Genomic DNA, 9943 nt, shown 5'->3' with positions numbered 1-9943 from the left:
TCTGCTGGGAAGGAATCCCAGAGCAGGGGATGCCGGAGCTGGGTTATGAGCTTCCGGAGGACATTCTAGGCAGAGAGATGTGCTCTCAGCATGTGCTGAGGCCCAGGGACAAAACCACCTGGCTGTGTCCCAGGAGCCGTGGTTGGCTTTAGGGGAGAAGAGGGTTGGAGGTGTGTGCGTAAGGTAAATGGGAGCCAGATCTTGTTGGGTTTCCCGTCGTAAGGGAGACTCACAGAAGGACAAAGTGTTTTCTGATAGAATTTTATTCTTTTTTTTTTTTTTCCACTTAGGATGAGTGTGACAGAGAAAACTCTCGACTACAACTGGAAGGAAGGGTTTCCTGGGAGCCTCGGGCTACTCCTCCTCCTCCTCATGCCCTTCCTCCCTGCTATTTTCAAGGTGTTTGTGGACAGTGTAGCCCAGAAGGGCACCAATCTTGCCCATGAGGGCACTGCCACCAGTAGCCCCTGTAAAACAAATACAGTCAGGTCACTTGGGGCCCAGGCACCGGGCCTGGGAATCCAAATGTCTGGAAAACATTAGTTAAGTCCAACCTCTTCATTTCCAGTTAGAGAAACAGAGGCCCTGAGAGGGGACAGGCGTTCTACAAAGTGAATCCTATTTCCCCCTTGACTCGCCATCTCAGATCGAGATCTGTTTCATAGAAGAAAAATACACAGGGGTGCCTGCGTGGCTTAGTCGGTTAAGTATCCAATATTGGTTCAGGTCATGATCTCACAGTTTGTGAGTTCAAGCCCCGCAGGGGGCTCACTGCTGTCAGTGCAGAGCCTGCTTTGGATCCTCTGCCTCCCTCTCTCTCTGCCCCTCCCCTGCTCATGCTCTCTCTCAAAAATAAATTTAAAAAATTTTTAAATGCTGATTAAAGAAAAATACACAAATAACAGCTCATCTTTTTCATGTCTGCGGTGAACACACTGTGTTATTAATAATGCTAATAACAGCCACCTTTGTGGAGACTTCCCTGTGGGGGTGGGGAGTTCACAAGTAAGAGATTTTATCCTCATCACAACCCTGTGATATGCATGAGCACAAGAGTCTTACAGCACATTACAGCACAGGACTGTTCCTAGCCTGGCCCACACCCTTTACCCCCCACTGCTGGGGTGTGGTTTGGTCTGTGTCTTTCCTTCTGCCCCCTCTGAGAAGGGCTCTGTTCTTTTGGGCTGGTTCTCTGAGCTTTTGTCATCCAGAGTTGAGAGCAGATGGAAGGTTCAGGAAGGCAGAGGGGAATCTGTCGGGGACAACTTTTCTCTAGGATTTTGAAGGCCTCAGAGAGAGAGAGAGAAGAAAGGAATGAGAAAGAAAAGGGTGGAGGAGAGAAAGAGAGAAGTAAATGCACATTTTTAATTAAAAACATTTAAAAATTTTTTGAATGTTTATTAATTTTGAGAGAGAGAGAGGGACAAAGCGTGAGGGGGGAGAGGCAGAGAGAGAGAGGGAGACACAGAATCGGAAGCTGTCAGCACAGAGCCTGACATGGGGCTTGAACTCACTAACCATGAGATCAGGACCTGAGCCGAAGTCTGACGCTTAACTGACTGAGCCATCCAGGCACCCCCTCCCCCAATTTTTTTTTTACCCATTGTGGGCCTCAAACTCACGACCTAAGATCAAAAGTCTCATGATCCCCTGACTGAGCCAGCCAGGCACCCGGGTGCACATTTTTTTAGAAGGGTCATTCTGAACTCTCTCTGTAGCTATTCCTTTCATGGTGTCCAAGAAATGCAATTCAAGACCAGGGTTGGTATGAGATGAATTGAGTGGGTGGCTCCACCACCTTTCTTTTTTTTCTTTTCTTTTTTTGATGTTTATTTATTTTCAAGAAAGAGAGAGATAAAATGAGCAGGAGAGGGGCAGAGAGAGAAGGAGACACAGAATCTGAAGCAGGCTCCAGCCTAGAAGCACAGAACTGAGATTATGACCTGAGCCGAAGTTAGGTGCTTAACCAACTGAGCCACCCAGGTACCTCCCCCCTCCTTTTTAAAGTTTATTTATTTTGAGAGAGAGAGAGAGAGCCAGAAAGAGAGGGAGAGAGAGAGAATCCCAAGCAGGCTCTGCATCATTAACACAGAGCCAAATGTGGGGCTCAAACTCATGAACTGTGAGATCATGACCTCAGCTGAAGTTGGACACTTAACTGGCTGAGCCACCCAGGTGCCCCTCCATTTTTTAAAGATTTTATTTATTTTTAAATTTTTAAATGTTTAATCATTTTTGAGAGAGCGAGAGAGAGAGAGAGACAGAGCGTCAGTGGGGGAGGGGCAGAGAGAGAGGGAGACACAGAATCCGAAGCAGGCTCCAGGCTCCTAGTTGACAGCAGAGAGCCGCACAGGGTCAGCCAGAACGAACTAATGGTGAGATGGTGACCTGAGGTGAAGTCCCACGCTTGACTGACTGAACCACCCAGACGCCCTACGATTTTATTTTTAGGTAATCTGTTCACCCAATGTGGAGCTGGACTCACAACCCCCTGAGCCAAACAGGCGTCCCTCTCCACCACCTCTCTTTGCCACTCTGGTTGTCTGAGTTTGAGCAGATTCATAAAATGTTACATCGAGGACGGTCATCCCTGTTAACAGATGAGAAAACTGAGGCCGGCTAACAGATGAGGCCGGCCATTATTCCGATATGGCCAAAGCATCAGTGAGGCACCTGGCTTTAGTGGCTAAAAGCGAGGAGTCAGACTAGGTTCTAATCCCGGCTTTAGTCCTAATTAACTGGGAGAATTTGAGTGAATTACTTAACTCGTTGCCTCAGTTTCCCCACTGCATGATGGAGATGTAAGAATGTCCGACTCCTAGACTCACCTGGCCCTGGCATCCCCGCCCAAGGACCCGGCCGCCCACTCACCGAGGCTCTGCAGTCCCGCCACCAGCCCCCCGGCGGGCACACCGCCCCCGTTCGCCACGGCGGAGCAGCTCATCAACCAGGCAGCCACGGAGTTGGCTGCGATGCCGGTGCTCATGAAGCCCAGAGCGGGCAGCCCCGCGGCCAGGAGCCCTGTTGGAAGGGGGAGGAGGTGAGGGAGCGCCCGCAGCAGGGGCGCGCCCACCTTCCCGAGCTTTCCTCCCCCTGGACCCACCTCCTCCGACAGCCATGTAGGTCAGGGCGCCCCAGAACCCGGAGCCGCTGTCCTTTGAGCGCTCTTCTTTTGACTGTCTTCTTTTGCCTATCAGGAGGGGACAAAGTGGAATGCGGAGCAGGGTTCCCTATACTGTGCCTGATGCTCAGGACCACCCCCATCCTTCCATTTCGGGGAGCCTCGCTGAAGGGAAGAGACTTCATCCAAGGCGCGGTGCCTGGCACATCACTGGCACGGAGTACATTTCGGTGGAATGGACGAACTGATATGTAAGGATTCGAATCTGGGACTCTGGCAACAGTGACCTGGAGCTGTCCATTGTAATAGCTCTTCTCGGCTCGGAACCAGGTTTCCTGAAACTCTACGCTGGGATTCTGAAACTCGGTTTCTTTATCCCACAGCCCCCCCTTGCACCAGGACGCTTACCTGCCTCCACCCCGCCGCAGGCGAAGAGCAGCAGATAGCACAAGAAGAGCGATACCACCTTCTGCCGCATGGTGGCGCCGCGCGCAGGTTTCGTGACTGGCCCAGAGAAGAGAGTAGGGGTGGGGCGGTGAACGGGGCCGTGGTGGGGGCGGGGGGGGGCGGGGGGGTGGGGGATGAGGTGGTGGGAGGTGAGGGGTGGTGAAAGGGTGGTGGACGGGGCGGTGGGGGGGTGGGGGGGTGGAGCGGTGGACGAGGTGGGGGGTGGGGGATGGAGGTGGGGGATGAGGCGGTGGGAGGGTGAGGGGTGGTGGAAAGGGTGGTGGAAGGGGCGGGGGGGTGGGGGATGAGGGGGGGGTGGGGGGGTGCGGAGATGAGTCTTCAGAGCCCCTTTGGACCCGCGTGGTTGTTTTCCCTTCCTATTTGAGGAGGAGTCCATAAAAAGCAGCGAGGTGCTCTGGACTGAGCCCAGGACCCCTCTAAGGAGCCGTGGGCTTTCAGTTTCCTCGTGGCAACAACAGTCACACAGCAAATTGTTGCAGCCTAGACTCATGCTCAAATCCACACTTTTTAAAAATGTTTATTTTTGAGAAAAGGGGGAGGGAAGGGGCAGAGAGAGAGGGAAGACAGGATGCCAAGCAGGCTCTGCGCTGACAGCAGGGAGCCTGATGCAGGGCTCCAACTCACTAACCTGAGCCCAAGTCTGAGCTTAACTGACTCAGCCACCCAGGCACCCCCAAAACCCACACTTTTAGCAACCACTCCGATAACTTCATCTACCCTCAAAGATGAACTCATTGTCACGTTAGATCTTGCGTTAAATGGGTCTCAGACATGGCCCAGTCCTTTGGGCAGGTAAGGTAGCTTGATCTCGGTTTTACATGACAAGCTAAAGCCCAAAGAAGTGAAGTGCTAGAGTTAAGGCCATAGATTGCTGCCTTGATACCTACAACCTAAGTCTGGGGTTGGGCAACACCCCCCCCCCAAAAGGCCCCAACCCACCTCCTCAGACCAGTCTTAGCCCAGGGCACTACAGGGGACCCACGAGTATAGCCTCCCTGAAGAATGGTGTCCTGCTCCCGGGGCATAAGGCTCACAGGCAGGCAGCCTGGCAAAGGTTTGGCAGCTCTACATCCACATTTCCTGGCTTCTGGGTTTACCTTGGAGGAGGGGAGAGGAGGAGTCTTCCTTCCCGGAGCCTGATGGTAGATGTAGATGGGAACAGCAGTGAGGTTATAGCTCTGGGGCTGAAGGCTGGCTTTTTATAGTCCCATTTGGATTGTTTCCTCTCCTCCCCAGCCGGGCAAGCAACCAATCCTCATCAGACTTTCCATTTCCTGCACTCATTCTGTAGTTTCTTTTCTCCTTTTCCTCCAGCTCTGCTCGGTGACGGAATCTCTACTGTATCCATTAACAGGAACTTGTAATGCAAGCCAGGGATTTTCTGAATAGCTAAGAGTATTCAAAGCATCAGATCATGCTAGAGCGGGATCTGTGGTCCTGCCGGGCTTAGTGAAGCCGGAACGCCAGGTCCTCTGGGGCACAGAGAGCTTCCACAATTCAACTCAATTCATAATCATGCCTACCATTTATTGAGAACTTTCTGCATCCTGGAACCCTTCATGAGACCATAGATGTGAGTTAAAGGAGAGGTGTCAGATCAACAGAGTTAGATGCTATGGGAGTCCTAGCTGCCTATTCATTTGATTTACTTCTGCCTTCTGAACCCTATGAGCCCAGCCCTGAATTTACCACTTCCATCATATTGGATTGCTGTGCTGCCTGTCTGATACCATCTGGCTGAAGACATACAGCTACCTGGCACCCAGAGGTACAGTGGGATGTGACACATCCAGGACCAAGTTTACTAACTTGGATGTAAATTTAAAAATAATAATAAATAATAGAAAAAAAGTGGGAGAGAAGCACCTGGGTGGCTGAGTCAGTTAAGTGTCCAACTTTGGCTCAGGTCATGATCTCATGGTTCAGTTTGTGAGTTCGAGCCCGGTGTTAGGCTCTTTGCTAACAGGAGCCTGCTTCGGATTCTGTGTCTCCCTCTCTCTGTGTCCCTCACCCGCTCGTGCTCTGTCTCTCTGTCTCTCTCTCAAAAGTAAACATTTAAAAAAAGTGGGGAGAAAGAGGACCTTTTGTTCAAATGGACCATGGTGAGTATGTTTACTCCAGAATCTCAGGGCTCCTCACTGCAACTCTCTCCTTTTTGAGCTTCCATAAACTCCCTACGGAAACGTTATCCAGCACAGGCGCCACCAGCCACATTGTAGCTGCAGGATCATGTAAACCACCGGATTGAGGCTAGACTCGATCTATCACCTGGCCTGAGTTCCTACTCCCGCCAGAAAGCTCTGTTGGTGTTTTGTGTCTCCGACTTTCTGTGTCAGCTCCGACTCCGTGTCTAGCAATCTTCGACAATGCTGAATATTCTTTTCCTAATGCACAATTGCCCCGGCAAGTGGAAGCAGACCCCTTTGGGGAAGGATTGGAGGAGCACTGATTCTACGTAACTGTGCTACCCGTCACTGCAGAGTTGTTCCTTATTGGGGCAGGGCCTATAGTCAAGAGGTTCTGGTTCTGTGAACTTAGATCTAGGATCTGGATAAGGGAATGTGATTTTCCATTGTGGTGACTAATGTCAGTCTTCTGCTTATTAGCTCTTGATTTTTTTTAATATTCCCCCTCCCCTTTTTTTAGAGAGAGCACAAGTCGGGGAGAGAGGGAGAGAGAGAGAGAGAGAGAGAGAGAATCTTAAGAAGTTCCGTGCTTAGTGGGGAGCCAGATGCAAGGCTCAATCCCATGACCTGGGACCTGGGACCATGACCTGAATGGGGTAAGAGTCACATGCTCAACCTGAATAAGCCACCCAGCACCCCAGCTCTTGATATATTTTTTAAAAAATGTTAATGTTTTATTTATTTTTGAGAGAGAGAGAGCCAGCGTGAGCAGGGGAGGGTTAGAGCTCTGAGCTAGTTCCAGGCTCTGAGCTAGCTGCTAGCACAGAGCCCGATGCGGGGCTCAAACCCCCAAACTGAGAGATCATGACCTGAGCCGAAGTCAGACGCTCAACTGACTGAACCACCCAGGCGCCCCTTGATATATATTTTTTAAATTTATTTATTTAGAGAGACTGCACAAGTGGGGGAGAGGCAGAGAGAGGGAGAGAGAGAATCCCAAGCAGGCTCTGTGCTGTCAGCACAGACCCCAATGTGGGACTAGATCTTATGAACCATGAGATCATGACCTGAGCTGAAATCAAGAGCTGGACACTTAACCAGCTGAGCCACCTAGGCTCCCCAGCTCTTGATTTTTTTTTAAATGAAAAATGAAAGGGGCATCTGGCAGGAGCACCTGGGTGGCTCAGTCGGTTAAGCACCTGACTTCGACTCAGGTCATGATTTCACAGCATGTTACTTTGAGCTGACAGCTCAGAGCCTGGAGCTTGCTTCAAATTCTGTCTCTCCCTCTCTCTTTTCTCCTCCCCCACTCACGCTCTGTCTCTCTCTCTCCCAAAAATAAATAAACATTAAAAAAAAAAGTGGCATCTTGCTGGCTCAGTCTTTAGAGCATGTGACTCTTGATCTTGGGTTTGTAAGTGCAAGCCTCATGTTGGGTGTAGAGACCACTTAAAAATATAGATATGGATAGAGAATTAATTAATAATTAATTAATTCTTGAGAATTACCCAGTCTGTAGAGATTACTTAAAAATAAAATCAAGGGCATCTGGGTGGCTCAGTTGGTTAAGCATACGACTTCAGCTCAGGTCATGATCTCACGGTTCGTGGGTTCGAGCCCCGCGTCGGGTTCTGTGCTGACAGCTCAGAGCCTGGAGTCTGCTTCAGATTCTGTGTCTCCTTCTCTCTCTTCCCCTCCCTTGCTCATGCCCTGTCTCTCTCTGTCTCTAAAAAATAAATAAATGTTAAAGAAAGAAAAAAAAGAAAAGAAAAGAAAATGAAAGGAGGGGGTGCCTGGGTGGCTCAGTCAGTTAAAACGTCTGACTTTGGCTCAGATCATGATCTCATAGTTTGTGAGTTCAAGCCCCATATCAGGCCTCCCAGAATCAGTTATGACCACTGATATTAGGGATCCCAGTTCCATGGCAGCATCTCTCTGTCTTCATCTCATCCTACTAAAGACAGACACCACTGTTTTCTGATGTCACCTTTCTCAGTGAACCCCTTATTGCCTTAGTAAAGAGTGTCCTCTCGGCTCTCTAGAGAACATAGTCAGGTGCTGAGCTCTTGGATCTTCCATTCCCACCTCCTTGACCTTTCTTTTTCTTTTTTTTTTAAGTTTTATTTAAGTAATCTCTACATCCAACGTGGGGCTTGAACTCATGATCAATAGTCGCAAGCTATTCCCACTGAGCCTGCCAGGCACCCCTCTCCCTGAACTTTCCGACCTCTTAAACACTCTACCATGGAAGTTCTAGCATCTTGACCTCATTTGTTGTAAGCCATCATCCTGCTTTAAGGAACAATCCTTGCAAAGTATTAAGGCCGTATTTCAATTATTTATTGCTGAATCAAAACTCCCCCCAACTTAAAGGCATAAAACAACAGCAATTTATCATTTCTCACAATTCTGCAATCTGGGTGAGGCTTACTTGGGTGTCCATAGGCTTCATGTGGTGTTTACAGGTGTTTGTAGGAAAAGAAATGTCAAAGGTGTCTTTTTCACTTACATAAATGGCACTTCAACCGGGATGGATGGAACACCCAGGCACGAGTCAGTCATCTCTCTTAATATGGTGTCTTCACATGGCTGGCATGTACTTCCTCACAGTATGAGGCTCTCTGTGGATCCTCTGTTGGATTTCTTACATGGTGGCTGTCTTCTAAGAGGGAGGAAATGGAAGCTGCCAATATTCTTAAAGCTTAGGTCTGGAGCTAGAACAGTGTCACTTCTACCATATTCTCTCTCTCTCTCTTTCTCTCTCTCTCTTTTTTAAAGGACTTATTAGTATTTAATGAGCCTCCCTCCATGTGACTTTAAGTTCCCAGGACACAGGCTCCCCTCCACACCCTTAATCTTGTCCTCAGTGCTTCTACGGAAGAGTCTGGTCTTCACAACGACAGGCTATTAGGGAGCCTTCCCTTTCCCAAAACTTTGTAGTAGCCTGATCGCACCACCTCAACAAGAGGAGCAGCTCCAGTCTTGGTTTTGGCACCATGTACTCATGTCTGCTCACGGACCAACGTCCACAGTTTATCAAAGTTGACAGTTGGGCAGAAGCTCTGGTTCCTCTCTAAATGACAATGCCTCCTACCAACTTTACCAAAGTAGCCTGGATGATATTTGTCAAGATTGATCCTGTCGTCATGCATGCCACCAGCATTACCCCGGCCTCCTGGGTGCTTCTGGTGCTTGCCAGTGAGGCTGTGGCCATGGCCCACGTGGCCCCAAAGTTTCTGGGTCTTCCTCAGTCTGGATGGCAGCCCAGATGAAAGAGCTGCCATATTCTGTTAGTTAAGGCAAATTACAAGGCCTATCCAAGTTCAAGGAGAAGAGGAAACCAGACTCTGTCTCTTGATGTGAGGAATGGCATGTATGTAGAGGAAGGGAAGAAACGGATGCTGACTGTGTTTGGAAACTATCTACCAGAGACCAGCTCTAGCTATCCTTACAAGAAGACTGAGCGGCACCTGTCTGGCTCAGTTGGTGGAACATGTAACTCTTGATCTCGGCCTTGTGGGCTTAAGCCCCGCACTGGGTGAAGAGATGACTTCAAAAGATAATCTTTAAAAAAAAAATTGAAACCTGAGTTATGGGACAGTGGTCCGTGATGATGTGTTCCTTATTAGCCAGTCTTCTCTTCTGCCGTGCTGTCCCTCACTGCCGTGTCTAAAACCCCCATGGTCTCTCCCACCTGTATTAGCTAGATCTTTTGATTCCTTTGATGTGTGGCTTATTTTCCCCAGGTCAGGACTTAAGTTTTCCCACTCAGGCTTTGCCAGAAACTGACCCTAGTTATTTGAGGAGGTAGTGGGAGCAGATCTGGAGGAGATTAAATGCCGTCTTATGAGGCACCTGCTTCATGTGAGATCATTGCAGAGTCTCAAGGGAAAGGGCAATTGTCCTTCCTTGGTAAGAGGGCAGGGATGGCTCTCCCACCCAAGAAAATTCAGGAGAATTTATGAGATAAAGATTCTTAGATTTGTCTACCCTAATCCTATCCCAGGTCTCAGGGTCCTACTCTTTCCTTGACTCTGACATAGGAGAGCAGCTAAAGTTGCACGTTTAGACTTCTTTGCAGCTGTGCCACTTGTCACCTGCCTGATCCTGGATGTGGTTTCTTACCTCGTCTTTCCTTCACCACAAGAGAAAGCTTTTGTCACTGTGATGCCCCCTGAAGGCCAAGGTTATTACCACTCCACTTGCTACCAGCAGTGAGATCCCTACT

At 49.3% G+C, this 9943-nt stretch overlaps 1 protein-coding gene and 1 pseudogene across 1 annotated transcript; both read right to left on the bottom strand.

Moving 5' to 3' along the window:
• Positions 1-245: 245 nt before the first annotated feature.
• IFI6 (interferon alpha inducible protein 6) lies at positions 246-4776 on the bottom strand. Its single transcript, XM_039230416.1, has 5 exons — positions 4687-4776; positions 3530-3625; positions 3104-3190; positions 2872-3021; positions 246-467 (listed from the first exon to the last, which is right to left on the bottom strand). The coding sequence occupies exons 2-5, from the start codon at positions 3597-3599 to the stop codon at positions 355-357; spliced, it is 420 nt and encodes a 139-aa protein (XP_039086347.1). The 5' UTR covers positions 3600-3625; positions 4687-4776; the 3' UTR covers positions 246-354.
• A 3723-nt stretch (positions 4777-8499) lies between these two features.
• LOC120230985 lies at positions 8500-8999 on the bottom strand (annotated as a pseudogene).
• Between the last annotated feature and the right edge of the window lie 944 nt (positions 9000-9943).

The sequence above is a fragment of the Hyaena hyaena genome, unplaced genomic scaffold (genome assembly GCF_003009895.1).
Source record: "Hyaena hyaena isolate Hyena2069 unplaced genomic scaffold, ASM300989v1 scaffold_3, whole genome shotgun sequence".
NCBI classification, from domain to species: Eukaryota; Metazoa; Chordata; class Mammalia; order Carnivora; family Hyaenidae; genus Hyaena; species Hyaena hyaena.
This window is presented reverse-complemented; position numbering and strand designations above follow the sequence as displayed.

Coding starts and splice junctions, on each gene's coding strand:
- IFI6 (XM_039230416.1), bottom strand. CDS start 3,599: ATGCGGCAGAAGGTGGTATCGCTCTTCTTGTGCTATCTGCTGCTCTTC. Junction 3,191..3,529: donor CTGCGGCGGGGTGGAGGCAG/GTAAGCGTCCTG, acceptor CCCTCCTGATAG/GCAAAAGAAGACAGTCAAAA. Junction 3,022..3,103: donor CTACATGGCTGTCGGAGGAG/GTGGGTCCAGGG, acceptor CCCTTCCAACAG/GGCTCCTGGCCGCGGGGCTG.